Source organism: Arthrobotrys flagrans, assembly GCF_004000055.1.
Source record: "Arthrobotrys flagrans strain CBS H-5679 chromosome Unknown unitig_15, whole genome shotgun sequence".
NCBI classification, from domain to species: Eukaryota; Fungi; Ascomycota; class Orbiliomycetes; order Orbiliales; family Orbiliaceae; genus Arthrobotrys; species Arthrobotrys flagrans.
Window position 1 is genome coordinate 4,119,760 of NW_027137545.1, and position 15,496 is coordinate 4,135,255.

General features: G+C 50.2%; 5 protein-coding genes across 5 annotated transcripts; 2 read left to right on the plus strand and 3 right to left on the minus strand.

Moving 5' to 3' along the window:
* Window positions 1-10: 10 nt before the first annotated feature.
* Window positions 11-7,772, minus strand: DFL_001116 (uncharacterized protein; the record flags this gene model as incomplete). The annotated part of the gene is made up of 8 exons (XM_067629688.1): window positions 11-257; window positions 320-816; window positions 881-1,303; window positions 1,382-1,521; window positions 1,609-1,755; window positions 1,961-2,033; window positions 2,780-7,431; window positions 7,517-7,772. 8 exons carry the CDS (start codon window positions 7,770-7,772, stop codon window positions 11-13), a joined length of 6,435 nt encoding a protein of 2,144 aa, XP_067495684.1.
* Window positions 7,773-8,051: 279 nt separating this feature from the next.
* DFL_001117 (uncharacterized protein) lies at window positions 8,052-10,313 on the plus strand (the record flags this gene model as incomplete). The annotated part of the gene is made up of 5 exons (XM_067629689.1): window positions 8,052-8,141; window positions 8,412-8,833; window positions 8,899-9,205; window positions 9,267-9,818; window positions 9,879-10,313. 5 exons carry the CDS (start codon window positions 8,052-8,054, stop codon window positions 10,311-10,313), a joined length of 1,806 nt encoding a protein of 601 aa, XP_067495685.1.
* Window positions 10,314-11,533: 1,220 nt separating this feature from the next.
* DFL_001118 (uncharacterized protein) lies at window positions 11,534-13,314 on the plus strand (the record flags this gene model as incomplete). Its single annotated transcript, XM_067629690.1, has 5 exons — window positions 11,534-11,672; window positions 11,810-12,222; window positions 12,296-12,444; window positions 12,673-13,183; window positions 13,246-13,314. 5 exons carry the CDS (start codon window positions 11,534-11,536, stop codon window positions 13,312-13,314), a joined length of 1,281 nt encoding a protein of 426 aa, XP_067495686.1.
* A 408-nt stretch (window positions 13,315-13,722) lies between these two features.
* On the minus strand, window positions 13,723-14,350 carry DFL_001119 (uncharacterized protein; the record flags this gene model as incomplete). Its single annotated transcript, XM_067629691.1, has 4 exons — window positions 13,723-13,782; window positions 13,877-13,939; window positions 14,033-14,197; window positions 14,294-14,350. 4 exons carry the CDS (start codon window positions 14,348-14,350, stop codon window positions 13,723-13,725), a joined length of 345 nt encoding a protein of 114 aa, XP_067495687.1.
* Window positions 14,351-14,892: 542 nt separating this feature from the next.
* On the minus strand, window positions 14,893-15,330 carry DFL_001120 (uncharacterized protein; the record flags this gene model as incomplete). The annotated part of the gene is made up of 1 exon (XM_067629693.1): window positions 14,893-15,330. One exon carries the CDS (start codon window positions 15,328-15,330, stop codon window positions 14,893-14,895), a length of 438 nt encoding a protein of 145 aa, XP_067495688.1.
* Between the last annotated feature and the right edge of the window lie 166 nt (window positions 15,331-15,496).

Sequence of the window (15,496 nt, forward strand, 5' to 3'; positions counted from 1 at the left end):
GACCGAGTTTTCAACCGAAGCTGCTTCTCCTCCTACCCCAATCCCTCGGCTGCCGTCTCAAAAACGCCCCGACGGCACCGAGGTACCCCTCGTGCCTCAAGAAATACGCCTGCTTCTCACCCTTCGACCAGAACTTGATCGCGTAAGCGAGCGTATTCATGGTCTGCCTGTGACCTCTGATGAACGAGCCCCCAAAGTATATCCTTCCGAGATTGTGGTGTTGCGCTTGGAGGTAGGATATCTGGCCGATGTTGTTACTGTCGAGGGAAACGTTAGCGGTTCGTACGATGGGCTTTCGATGTTCGAAAGGAAGAAATACCTTATGGCGTAGAGGAGGCTTCTGCTGACATCTTCCGCCTTGAAGTTCTTCATCTTTTTCTTCTCGGTGGTCTCGACCTTGGGATCCGGTAGGCTCTTCCCCCCTCCGTCCATCGCCACCGCCTCATCATCATCCACGACCGCGCTCCCGTCAGCCTCGCCATGAGACGCCCCGTTGACCTCAATGCCGTTAACCCCATTCTCCGCCGGCTCCTCGACGCTCTTTTTGAACACTTTCCCGAACGTGCTCGCAATGGTAGTGCTCTTCAACCCGATCCTTCCGTAATCCGTTCCATAGATATCCCCGACCAACATGTCGACGCTGGTGTTATCACCCTTATCCGCCAGCTGTAGCATCTCATCGAACGATTTGGCATCGGTGAGCAGGGATAGCAATCCCCATAGCGTTCCGCCGCCGAGGGATGTGCCGCCTATGCGTTCGAACTTTTGAGGACCGGAGACCTTGATCATGCTGACGCCCGAACCGATGTTGACCAGCTGTCGAACCGCCCGCCACTCGTCAATACCATCCCGAAGCCGTATGTTTTTGGGAACAACTCACAAGGTAAGGATAGATATCCCCCTCCTCCCCGGGCTCCACGAACCTCATCCCCTCCTCATCGCTATAAACGAACACCTCTTCGGGGATCTCCTTCAAAAAGAAATCCAACCCCACGATCAAACACTCCATCTCATCTTCCTTGTAAACCGTAACACCGTCCAACGCTTCGCTGATCTTTTCGTAATACTTGTGCGCTCCGCCGCCCGTAGCCATGACGCACAAATCGCTGGGTCTGCCGCGTTTACTGCCTGCATTTTGGGGATTCGAGAGCAACGAACGTTGTTTGTGACCGTTTATCAGGATGCCCATGTATGCTATCACGTCGTCGATGTTGTCGGTTTCGAAGTTTGTGAAGTTCAGACGGCCGCCGGTCGTGTGGGGGTCGCGGGTGAAGTAGACGAGTTTGGCGAGGGAGCCACCGATCTATTTTCCTATCAGTCCTCGTACCCCCCGACCCTCGAATTTTAGATCCTTTGGGGAGATGGGGGTTTTTTTCCATACATCGACGGCGATATGCGACACCTCGCTGCTGTGGTGTGGTAATCGGATATCGTTTGTCCCGCTGGGTTTTAAAGCTTTGGGGGGGGAACCGGCTTCCTCGTCGACTATGAATGCGCCGGAGACGTTGATTCGGATCGTGCCTGTTACGATAATATAACATGCCGAGTTCAGCCCTTGCGCTCGCGCGGCGATGTATTTTTGAGGGGTTACAAGGGGGACATGTATACCGGGATGAACGATCGTGGAGTCGATGTTTGTGTTTTTACGGATTCGGCCAGCGAGTGGGCGGGACGGGGGGTCCATGGTTGACCGGAGTGGTTTACGGATCGGAGGAATTGGGAGTGTAGCAGGAAGGGTGAGGGAGTATATATCATCTATAGAATTGTCGCAGCTATCACGGTTAGCTTCCGACTTCTGTTGTCAAAATACGAAGCGGGCCAAGCGCAGAACCCTTGGGTCCCGCGGCGCTGAAAAAATACGGGGAAAGGAAAGCAGTCCGCACGACATGATATGAGGTTTCTCCCGCCGGTTTCGTTTCCCAGCGCAGGAAAGAGAAGGGGGGGATTCACATGAACATACCCGTTACCACGGCGGAGGTTATGAAATTATAAAGAGGAAGGTACGCTGTGCCATGCCCAGCATATCCGACCTTCTACGATTGTTTGTCGTTGAAACAAAGTTGAATTCAACTCTGAATATTATACTTAGGGTTTGGGGGTTTGAGGGGAATAAAAGATTCGGGCGAACGGATTTACAACCCTACAAGGATATAACTAAAATGTGATATCCGTCTATGTATATACTACGGGGTATCGTGACCGTTGACCCGTAGCGTAACAGATACCTCTTGCGGTCCCCGTATTTATATCCGGCAGGCACTAATTTCAACCAAATTTTCTGGCGTGGGCCGAATCAGAACCGAGGGACCGAATGTTGCCGGTTGAGAAAAAACAGTTCCCACCGTACCCCTCCCGGGGGTGAAAGAGCCCCCTGCTAGTATGACGCCGATGGCTACACGGATGGATGACCTGCATTGGTCAAACCCCATGTCGGACATGGGCGAATCCTATGGGTTGGGCCTGTCACAGGTGGATATTACCAAACCCCCGCAGATTTCTCCAGTCCAAGAACCGACTATTTTCGCCGAAAGAACGCCGAACGAAATACCACATATTCAACACATATCTTCGTTACATGAACGTGATGTCCGTGTAAGTCCGGTGTGACGGTAAGCACTAAACCGAAAGACTACCAATCCCACCCCCCCAACGCCTGCAAATGCTTGATGAAAGGTTCGACCGCCGCCCGTTCCGCCCTCAAATTCGTATCGTTCCTCGCCCTGCTATAAAAAACCGGACAATCCTTGGAATCACACCCGACTTCCTCACCCATACTTACACCCGCACAACTCCTACAAATCTTTTTAAGCCCTTCGCTTTTCTTCTCCATCTTTGCGATCCGGCTTTTCAGGGTGTATATCGACCCGTCGATATCCTCCGAACAAGCTTCACATATCCCCTTCTCCGTATCCTTCGCATAGCAAACAATGCAAGCAGACCCCTTCATAAACGACTCGATCGTATGTCTCCTCCTCTGTTGCTGCTGCTGTTGATCTTCACCCGTCAAACTCGGTTCCACGATCCTTCTTAACCGTTGGATCTTCGGCATCTCGTCGTACCACCCTCTCACATTCGCCCCTACCAAGTTAAAGATCCTTTCTAACGGCGGTATCAAATTCTTTGAAATATAATACTCCGCATCAAGTCGATTCTGACTATTCTCCAACAGCTCTTCGGGCGGCACGCATCGATCCGCCAATTTTGCCCCAGGTGCCCCGGATATAACCACATAAGGAACTCTTTCCCCATACTGCGGTTCGGCTCTATGATCTTCCAGCATCTTTTTCGCAGATATAAGCGCTCCGGGTGGTAACATCCCCCTTTCGCTATAAGTCCCCAGTCTGACCTCCTTCGCGAAGCAAAAATCTTGAATGGAAACCTTCTCCGCCATGATTTTCGTACACTGTCTTTGAAAAAACCGCTTGACTTGTGATAAATCGCTGGTTCGGAATAATGTTTTCAACGCCGCTTCTTCGATCTTTTGTTCTGCGGGTGTGCCATCCCTTCGTACTGTTTCTATGCCCTTGGCGTCGAATTCCGGGGTGGTTTGGGATTTGCTTTCGTATTTATACCCCACGTACCTTTTTTTTGCGAGTAGCACGCAGGGGAGGTATACCTTTTCGAACTTCAATCTTATGGGCCTTGGGTTCGCATCGGTCACCGTTCTTGCGATATCAGCGCCTATATCGAATGCCTCGTCTTTCGTCCGCCCGGGCAGACAAACGAACAAGCTATCCGTATCCCCGTAAACAACCTCGGCACCCCATCTTTCCGTAGAATGAATGATCTCGATGGCCTTTTCTAGCGTCTCACGCCCCGTTTGTACGATACTATCCGCAATCTCAGCGCACGGCATGCGGCCGGAGAACGAAGCGGATGTATACCCGTACGTTACGTTTGTGATTAACTTCAACGCCAATTGTCGGTTATTGAGTAGCGCCTGGAGCATTTTATCCTCTTTGTCGTTTTTCATGCCTTCTTTTACCATTACTCGGGTTTCGAGGATTTCTCCTAACATTTTCGCGAGGAGTGATTTTCGAACTTCGGGTTTGACGTACATCATTCCGTTCGGGGCGATGTTGATTTGGGAACGGAGGAGTTCCAGAAGACCTTTTTCGCGTTTGTAGTCCGTGAAGCCGAGTTTGTTGATGTTGCCTTTCCATTGGACTATTCTGCCCAGACAGGTGGAATAGCAATAATTAAACGCGATCATGACGGAGGGGTAAAGGCTCTGGAAGTCAAGCACTAGAACCGGCGACGTATAAAAATTACTCTGCGGTTCCATGACGAGCGGAATACACTCCAACGCGTTTTGACTGCCAACTTGTTTCCTACTCGGAGAGATAAGTACGTAATTCTCCGGCTTTGCGATTCGAAACATTAGGGATTCGACTTTAAATTGTGAACCTCTGCTGAAGACGCTGAAGAAGTCGATACCGAGGAGACGGGCTTGTTCGGATGTTCGCATCACCAGTCCCTGGGCGTCGAGGAGTTCCAGGTCGGTTTTGACGCGGGTGAGGAAGTATTTGATCACCCGGGTCCAAGCGTTGACTTTCTGGCCGGAGTACCACCGTGTTAGGTCTTTGTAGGAGTAATGCGGTATCCGACGGGCGAGGAGGTGGAACACTACGTTTTCCATGGTGTATTGCAAGAGGTTTAGTTCACCTCTCATCACCCTCCATATGTTGATTAAATGTCGGCCTGTGACCCGAATGCTGGACGTATGCGTAAACCCCCATCTATCCGCTTCTTTCCCAAAGCGGCCGTGAGACTGGGTTTTTACCCTTGAGAGTTCGTCGGGGAGGTTAAAGTCGTATTTGTGGCGGGCGCGTTCGATGAGGTACCCCCACGAGGAATTGTGGACTTCGTAGCCGGTTATTATGTCCGGATCTAGGTCTCTTACTACCCTGACCAGTGATAATAAAAGGTCTAGTTCGGAGCTCTCGCGGTCCACTTCTATTGGAAAGATCTTTCGAATTTTGTCCGCTTCGAATTCTGACTCCGAGAGCAGCAGGATACCGGTGTGCAATCCTTCTTGAAGTCCTTGGCTCGCTTGTTCTGCGTCGGTAGAGCGGAAGGAGTAAAACATCATTGCTACTTCGTCTTCAGCAGGGTCCGGAAGAAGGGTTCCACGGGTATTGATGTGGATTTCAAGACTCATTATCGACATATGCTGGACTTCGTGGGTCACACTTTCCGATTTTTTCTTTTGGGAGAATTTAACGCCGTGCTTGTTACGTTGCGTCGGTGGGTCTATTTGTGATGCATAACCCCGTAGAGGAGGTGCTACGGGGGCTTGGGAGTTTTCTACGAGCGCTGTGTATTTTAATTCTTCTTCGGCGAGCCATTGTTCTACCGACGCTAGAGATGGAGTTGGTTTGGCGAATTCCCAGGTTTTGATGGATGTTTTTTTGGGTAAAGCCTTTTTGGGCTTATTGTTGGAGGGGGAGATGTCCAGGCCGTCTGGGTTGAACGGTGGGAGGTAGTTGACGGTGTTGGACTGGAGTCTGAATTCTTTGCCTGCGTATTCGCGGGGACGGTCCGGAACGTCTTTTTCATTGCTGTAGAAGGCGTCTTGGTAGATCATGTGGGGGAGGGAGAAGTCGTCCATTGACTCTAGGAGGTCGGTAGTAGAGGGTGGGGTGGCACTATAGCAGACCAATCGGCCATGGGGTGGGAACGTGGCTGTTAGTTCTGCGATGAGAGATGTGGCCTGGGAAGCTTGGGTTTCAGTGGCGCTTCTATCGAATGAAGATCTCGAGAAGCTGAGGAGTTTGGGTTGGGATTGGGAGGGGCGAAGGAAGTTTTCTTCGTTTCCGTCTTTTACGACTGGAAACGAAGATTTGAGGCCTCTGAGGGTCGATGTTTTGGAGTTTTGAGAGGAGCCATCGAAGGACTGGGAGTTTTGGGATGGTAGTAGAAGTGGTTGCGAAGGTTGCGAGCTGGAGGCGCCGCTTTTGCGGGGACTGAACATTGCTTCGACTATCGCCTTCTTACTGGGTGTGAGAGGAAAGCCTTGGGACTGTTGGGGCTTCCTAGGGGACTGTGGCATCGCACTGGGTTTGGGAAAGATGAGCTTCCCGACGGACTTCGCAGTGCGGATATCGTATTCACCGCTTTTTAGCTTTCGAATCCTGAGGGGCCGTTGTTCGTCGCTGACATGTATACCTTCGGAATTGCTTTTTGAGGGCGGTCTGACGGTACTAAACATATCCTCTGATATTTCGAAATCGTGCTGCGAAAACATCCATAACAAAGACGGACGCAGAACGCCGAACTGCTCGAGGTCATCTGTCGATATGACCGCCCGAGATATTTCTTCTAGGGTTTCGAGGTCTTCCAGTTTTCCAACGGCGGCGTCATCCATTAATTCGTCGTTTTTGTCCGGAGAACCGTCGTCCTCGTCCTCGTCTTCATCCTCTTCGGTCACTTCTTCTTCGTTCTTGTCTTCAAGTTCGTCTGGATCCACAGGGTCCGCCTGAGTGGTTCGTAGTATCCCTTCCTCGTCGACGTCGACGTCAATATCTCCCTCGCTTTTCCACTCATCCATCGATATATTGATACTATCATCCTTTGCTTCACTCTCGTAGAAATCCTTCACGGTCTCTAGAGTTGTCTTGATTTCATCCCCTCTAGGATCGTTCTTGACAAATCCTTCCCATTGAATATCCCTCCCCGTAGCCCTCGCATTCTCAGCGTCAATGATCTGTTCAACCACCTCCCTATACTCCTCCTCGTGAACCCACCCACCATGCACCTTCCTCGTCGCCGCCGAAAACTGTTGTCCAAAGGATTCTACGGTAATATCCTTTAACCCTCTCCTCCGCGCCTCATCCTGCCACAGTTCCGCCATACTCGGCACGAGCTTCTTATCGCCCGATATCGGGTTTCTAAGCTCCAAAAAGTCATGGTGTAAATCCCTCGGTTCGATGTCCAATCGGTTAAGGATATCCGAGACTCGGATGTCAATTTCTAACGAGCAGTGTGATATCCTCGGGAATTCGAGGTCGTCCAATAAATCAGCTTTGTTGATTGTGGAGGTATGCCATATATGTACTTCCCCGGCTTCTTCTCCGGTAGGGATCGGTTGGCGAAAGTAGACTTTTGAACAATTGATGTAACCACATCCGTATAGGTTGTAGTCTATCATCCATTGTGGGATGTATTGTAAATGTGCCTCATATGGTTGGAATTGTTTTTTGAGGATTGCACCGGACCGAAGAAGGTCCGAGGCTCGAGTTGTTAAAGATGGATTTAATAGATATATTTTAAGATAGTACGTCCATCCGACATGGAAGCCGAAGAACGGGACGCCCTTGCAGAGAGTTATACGTGCGACGAACACGTTTTTTGAGTCGTGCGGATTACGACGGTATATCTTGCATAGAGCATGATCGAGCGAGGCGTGCAGACGGTAGATGTATGCCCCAACTATCAATATCCCATAATTAGCATATGATACTTCAACAATCCTACTAAATACGTTTATATATGGTCTCGTAAAAAGAATACTGACCATCATCCTGGGCAAGGCTGCCCTCGTACTCAACGTATAAATAAGGGAAGGCGCCGTGGATGTGGGCGCACACCTTCTGGCCGGTCTCTGTGGCGCCAAAAACACGCAGAACAGGCAGGGTCGCCTTCACCTTCTGGCCTCGCGGGGTGGGTTTACTCAGAATAACGGGGTAGTCCAGGCCGGTCGGGGTGGCCTGATAGCTGTCGACGTTGTTAAGCCGCAGCCGGAAAACGGCCTTGTTGCTCTTCCCCTCCATTTCCACATCCCTCTCTCTTTCTGATATACAGATGAGGTCGGATTTGTATGTAATGAAGGGTCATTGAGTGGCCAGCGCGTGGTTGTTTTAATTTAATTTAATTTCACATTTTGTGTTGCCTCGATGATTTTGGTCTGTCAACAACCTCGACATCTCTCTGACTACAACTTGTTCTCATCACCAACCTCTCTCCACCGCCATCATCTCACCGTCACCGTCACCGTCACCAGCCAGCTCTCTTCATTATCATTGCTTTTTGGTTGGTGGCTTGCTTCCGCGATGGCGTCTCCGTGGTCCGACGGGGACCTGGAAGACTTGTTCGGCGACGGTCTCTTCGATGTCCCTCTGTCACCGTTGGCAGACGAATATGTAAGTGTATCTATCCTATCATCATATCCTCCTTCCTTCCTTCATCAGCTTCATCATTGGCTTCATCACCCTTCTCCCTGTTCTCTACTTCCTCGATTCATCTCTGTACTTCCCATATACCTCTCAGTTGGATCGCGACATTGATTCCTTCCCTCCTCGATTCCTCCTTGTACTTTCACCTCTCCGATTGATCCATTCCTTATTCCTTTCACCTCAGTTGCATCGATTCCATCTAAATCGCATCTTTGCTAACTTGTGTATCACCACTAGGGTTCGTCTGCCCATGCCAGTCCCACCGCCGGGCAGTTCACCTCCGGTAACGTCGCTTCGGCGACGAGGCTTCCAGCCCTGCTGCTTCCTACCCCGCCTGCGCAGGTAAGCCCTTATCAGGCACCCCCCGTGCGGCCTCAGCTTTGCTTGCCGAGCCCACCAGCCTCCCAGCTAGCCCCCGTGGTCTCTGTTCTGGGACAACCGTCCCTGCCGTCTGCTTCGGTGTCCGCTTCCTCTGGGGACGCGGCTTCTCCCGAGTCGGCTACCTCTCCCGACGCCGATGAGGACGGACAAGCCAACGGCCAACAGAAGCGGAAGAACAAACCGCGCCGGAACTGGGAGCGAGAGGAGACGATCCGCCTCGTGAAAGGGGTCGAAAAATACGGAATCGGGGCCTGGGCGAGAATTCAGGCCGACGAGGAGTAAGTAGTAGTACCTTCCACGCTAACACTTCATAATCTGGACGATGCTAACATATGAGGCGTAGATTCGGTCTAACCCACCGAAAACCTTGGGATCTGAAGGACAGGTTCCGACTTTTGTGGCCAGACGAGTACGGGGCTCGCGACGGTCCGGCTTTTTACAATCTAGACGTCGATGCGGCGCTTCGTCACAAGAAGCAAAACCGCAAGAAGAATAAGAAGAGGGGAGGGGAGCGGGAGGAGCCCCGAAGGGCCCGCGGATCTGTCGTCGTTGCCGCCACAACGGCAACCGGTCGCCGCAGGGTGACCATAAGAAAGGGCACCGAATGGAGTGCCGAAGAGGAAGCTGACCTCTTAACAGCTCATCAGCGAGTATGTCAATTTTACCCTACCCGCTATTCATGAACTCTGCTAACCCATACCGTACCTTTAGCACGGGAAGTTGTGGAGGGCTTCGGCGGCGGATCGTGAGCTGGCCTTTCATGGCCGGTCGATCGAGGACATAAGGCGCCGATTCTCCGAGCTCTACCCTGAGCTTGCGGGCGGGCGTCCGGAGGATCCCTCGAGGCCGTTGTGGGGCCCTTCCGATCAGGCTACGGCCTTTGAGAGGGGGCTCATCAATGGCTTCGGGACCCAAGGGGTGTCCCGTCTTCAGGCCCAGCGTATCTCGGCAGCGGTGGCCGGACCGTCACATCGTATTGCGCCCAATAATGGGACTCCTCGCGTCGGTGGCATTGTGCACCCACCGGCCCAGGAGGCAGGTGTTCGGCCGAACACTTACACCCCGGAGGGAATTGTCGGCCAGGAATTGGGTTTCCCGTCCCCGATCGCGGCCCTCTCACCCGCGGCTGCGGAGGATGCAGCCGGGTGCAGACTCCCAACGCCACCCGTCACGGCCCCAGAGCTTCAGCTCTTCACCCCTCCGCCTCCTGTTTCCGCCCACGGTCATTACGACGAACTAGGGCAGATCGCGGAAGCCACCCTGGTAGCCTAGCAAGCTGCTGCGAGCGAGCTTCCGTTCGATCCTGCCGGGATGCCACAACAGGCTCCTAACGTTATGCTAGCCGCCCCTGCCGAGCTCTCGGTTTCATACACCGATATTGACCCAACCCTCGACGCGAATACGTTCCCTTTCACCCAGGACATGATGGAAGACATGGAGCAGTTTTTGCGTGAGTGGAATTCGGAGCCGGCGCCAGATCCTGCCGAGAACTCGGCCAACGGTGTTGGAGGAACGCCACCATTGCTGGGATACAGTGAAGAGGACATGATGTCCGACATGGACGATTACTTCAGCGGTGCAGCGCCAGAACCAGCGACACCACAATCGGCGGCATCGGAGCCACTCTTAGGACCTTCGACCGACTCCGAAGTGATGGCAGCAATGGAGGAGTTTTTCGCGGAAGCTAGTTGCAGAGGCTGGACCGAAGAGCGAATTATGGCTGAGCTGGATCAGCGGTTTGGAGGAGATGGTAACTAGACCCTTAGTCTCAGAATGACTTGATTCTGACGACACCGCCACATCTTTTTTTGATGGTTATCTTTCATTTCCGGACCCGAGTTATTATTTTTCAGGAATACTGGTTAATCTTTCAGGCATCGGGCATATCAAAAGGGCCGGCGTTTTCGGTTCATGGGTACTCATTTAAAGGGGTTTGTTTCTTTTGTTCGATCTTGTCTGACGCTTTAGCGGAATCTATTTTGTCTTCAGCAGATAAAAGTTTGGAAGGCGTTTATGGTTTATGGTCTGTATATGCATGGTGGAGGAAGAGATTTAGAATTAGGTGAAGTATATAGGTAATGTCATGGAACGAAAGCGAGGAGCGTTGAACGCAGAAAGCATCATGGGTCTTTCCATCTTCTATCTCGTAAGTACCTACACCCTGTTCCCGATCAACACCATCAGGTGAGTATGATCAAAATCTGGGAAGACGGGCTCAAAACGAGGTTGACGATACACTTTTAATCGTTCCTCGGTTACGACCTTACGATCATAATTATCTCGGGTTGATCTCCGCGGCCTTTTAGCCGCCTCGTAACAGAAACGTATCCGCTTCCCCCGGACGACGCGATGCATCATATCTACCCCCGCATACAGATATCGTGCTTCGTACACCGTCTTCTCCTCATATTTCTTCACAAGATCCGAACATGCTCGCTCAACGATATCGCATCAGGATTTCATACGACGTTATCACTTCACATAACGTCAACATGGTGTCGTCCAACCCGACGCTGGTATCTCATGGGCACTTGCTCTCTCCTTTCTATTTCGACGCTGTTCCTTCTTTTTCTTTTTCTTTTTGTATTGTGATGCCTTCTAGCGATATCCGATACAAGTTTGACATTTTTGCCCATATTATGGAATGGAACAGCTTTTCGAATTTGGATTCAGGCAGTAGTACCGTAGGCGTGATATCATGATGCATTTTATAAGCTATGATTGAAGTTACAACACATAATATATCACAATTCTCCACAAGCCGTGTATAAACAACATAGAGACTGAACTAGGTTTTGATGATCGTGTTAATCAGAATGCCCCCAACAAAAAAAAATCATGCTCTTCATCGTTCCATTTTACTACCTACCTACTTATCACTTACTTGCATGCAACTTGTTAACTACCTACACGATACCCCGAACATTCGAGTATTCCATTCATTTCAACAGTTGGATCTGTGATTCCCTCTCACGACAATGTCACAGTTTGACGATGACTTCGAGCGTCGGTTCCCTCGCGGGCTTGGAGAGCCGATTGTTCGCCGTAAGTCCAAGTTTACCAATGGCGAGGCGTTCGTTGTGCATGAAGGTGGGCCGGTGGATTTGGAGGACCCTGGTAAGTTATTTCATGTCAAATACCTATCCTATATCGCTGTTATAGACGCTCCAGAGGGGAGATCCTAGGGCATTGATGTGTTCCTGAATTTGAAGTATATCTTGTTCAAAAGTCATACAAAACTGACGATGAAATAGATATAATCGCCGCAGAAGTCGCCAACCGACTCAGGATCTACCCTTACGCCCCTGCAACACCAGAAGTCTATAACCGTGCTATGAATAACGTCAGAGGCATCATTTACGATGGAGATAAAACGTATCGATATTTCATCTGGCTTACCGTATCAAGGACCTACCAACATCAACCTGTTAAGAAGAGGTTTTGTGGGGATGGTACTGGTAAAGCGAAGTTTATCGATGAGATTGGAGGAGCTATTTCCGGTCCTAGTGGGCCAGGTGGGAGTAAGGGTGGTGATAAGGGTGATAAGAAGGGGAAGGGGAAAGGGAAGATGAGCGAGGAAGAGGAGGGAGGGGAGATGTGGACCAAGACTGTTAAGGTGCCGTTTTTGGTGTGGATGGGGAGTCCGCGTAGTTTTTTGAGTTTTGACGTAAGTTGTTCCCCCCTTACGACGCCCTTGATGTGGTTACATTTACTAATCATGGTGATATTAATAAACCAAGACCGTCGACGTCTTCTTCAGCGGTCCCGAATTCGAATACTCCCGCTACCAACTCACAGTCGACGGCACCCTATTCCTCTTTCGTGGCCCCGACGGCAATTCAAATTTCAACCACTATAACATCCTTGGAAAAGATTTCATGGAAAGTAGGTTCGAAGCCTTCGAAGCGGATTATTCAACTCTTTCGGTGTCTATGAGGAGAAGAAGGAATATATTACTTGTTCCGGGTCAGCCGCTTTCGTTTGGGGGTGATAAGTCTGGAAGGGGTACTGATGAAAACGGTGGAAAGGGTGAAGAAAGATATTCGGAGGAGGATGAGGATAGTGATGAGGGGGGAAGGGGATGAGGAGGGGAAGAAGAGAATGTGGAGGGGTTTAGAAGGGTTGAGGATGGAGTTAAGGCGAGTATTGATCTGAGGTTGTTGGGGTGGGATTCGGAACAGGGGAAGGCTTGGGAGCAGATGGAACGCGAATACGAAACAATAGACCAGCAGAGTATGGAAACTCGACAGGCGGTTCAGGCATTTGAGAGGGAGTTGGGGTTAGATGTTCGCGAGGCGGGTGGAATTGAGGTTGGGGAGGAGGGTAAAAAAGAGGACGAGACTGGAGGGGTCCTAGCTACTGAGCCTACAAGGGAAAATGCAGCTTCCGCTCAGCCTAATCGTCTAACAAATGGTGAAGGCCAGAATGAAAAAGATTTAGAGGGAAAGGCGGAGATGAAGGAATGCGAGGGCGGGCGAGCGGAGCCACAGATTGGTTTGCGAGAGAGGAGGATTGTGGATTTAGAGGGCCTCGCGGCGTCTCCATCTTCTTCACCTATCAGTAGAAAGAAAGGAAAAATGTCTGGATTGGTTTCCAAAGAGGATACGAGGGTTTCCGGGGGGAGAACGGTGAGTTTAATTCATGATATCTTGTCAATTCTGTACGCGTGTACTAATTGATTTGGGTGCAGGGGAGTGGAATGCGTCGTCGAACTACTGGATTTGCCTATGATGTAACACCATGTCTACTACGACGCTGATTTACAGATTAAACTTCGACCAAAGAGGTATGTTTCATGAAGGGGTCTTTATATCATTCAAGTTAAAGAGCCCTTTTCAGTGCCCATGGTTAAAAATGCGAATGAATGACGGCTATGATACAAAATTACAAACATGAACTCATGTGGCGGGTATATGTACAATTGCCCTCACTCACCCGAGGGCAATAAGGCTAGCCGTCGTCTTTTCCTCCTTCTACGCATCGGCGCCTCATCTCTATGCCTTGCATGCGGCGTTATTCCTCGTTTTCGTTCGGGTATCATCATTATTCCACCCTCCTCTCCTCTTTAGACTTTTTGTAATCACATTCATAGCGTCGGTTATATTTATTTTAAGCGTCCTTTTTTTTATATTTTTTTATTTCATAGTTTCATCCTCTTACATTGGCATCAATCGTAGCCTAATTCCTTCTGTCGTACGATCCCGCCGCGGTTACCCTTTTCTTTGCCCTGCATTGGGTATTTCGTGTTAGAAAATTTTGTTCTTTATGGTTCCTTCTGCCTCTTCTCAAAGCTGGGATTCTACGCGTATAGCCGAACGTACCTCCGCACCGCCCTCTACTACTAGTTTATCCAACTGGTAGAAGGAACTGATCATAGTTTGTCGCTATATTCGAACAGAAATCCGATCAGCATACCGAATTCTCTCCTGATACACCTCTTCAAACCAAATATTGAAGGTGGAAAATGATATTAATACCTTCAGTAGACTCAACTCCTTCAATCCCCTCTGCACTAACTCCTGTACCCGCCGCTCGTCGGTTTCGTTCTTATGTTCACGAAAGGCATCGCGTGTTCGCCGTTTCGCGTATTCGCGAAAATTGTAGGTTGCGAATTGGGAGGAAGTTCGGAGGAGGGAGCGGTACTGTTTTATTTTTTAGATATTGATCAGCAGGATGTACATTTTAGGATATGGGACATGGTGGCGGGGAGGATACTGGGGATGGGGGGTGGAACGTACGAGCGAGCGGACTTGAAGCGCGGATTCGGCCATGAGGGAAGGGATGACTGTGGTCATTTGGTGGATAGGGATATGGCGGAGGAAGAGGAACGTGGGGTTTAGAGAATGGAGCTTGGGGAGTAGTGTCGTGGGCTTAAGCTGGTGGCATTTGCACCTGTTGGATTTCGAAAAATGGTCGGCTTGCGACGGAGTTTTAACGCCGAGTCTTCAGGTCGGGGGTTGGTGGCGGTCGGATATAAGGGATGTGGCAACGCGGAAAATACGACAACGTTGGGATTGATGTGCGATGTAGATCGAATGGTGGTATTTGTTCAACCGTATGAGAAAATCTTTGGAACGGTGTAAGGATGGGACTTTGGTATACCTTTTAGTATACGGCATACTATTTTTAGTATAATTTTTGAGAAAGTACCCACATAATATATCTTCAGGACATCGATAGACAATTTCAAGATGGATATTTGACCGTGCTGTATGGCATACAGGAAACGGATTCAAGTGAATTCAACATCTACTGTAGCTAGTACTAATACATACGATATAGGTATATATAAACCTGGCATCTCACAAGGCCATGAAATATTTATTGGTGACAATTATCAGATAGACAGTGCTTCTTTCGCACGTTCCGATAGTTCGGATCCGGTATCCTTTTTATCGTGAGTTGGAGCCTTTGGCGTCACCGAGTTTACAATTTCCCGAATCTCCGATGGCAACCGGTCCAATTCTAAAGACCCCTCGAGCAGCCCTTTGAGTGTTGACCGACTAGTAGTGATATCGACTTCGTCTTCATCGTAATCCTCAACCACAAAGTCTCCTTCCTGCAGAAAATTCCACCTTTCGCCCTTTTCGTCCGTTTCTCCGTTCTCATGCCAATTCGTCTGGTACGTGCCGTCGACGAGATATCTGTACCGCATTCGCCTAGCCGGTAACTCGAGCGTCAGGGACCAAGTGCCGTCCGGGAGACGTTTTAAATCGCGAGATACTGTGACCGAAGGATCTTGGGCGAAGGGGCCTTCGACCGAGACTCTGCCCATGTTGACCGGGGAAGTCGGGGCACTTCAGAAGAATGTATATTTCCCCAATGCGTAAACGGATTCGACAAGAGGCCACTTAACTTCTTGAACGTCTGATACTCGGATATAATTCCTCCTTACCCTGGGCGGGGGCTCCCCTCGTCGCTGCTGGACGCCCGTACGGAGG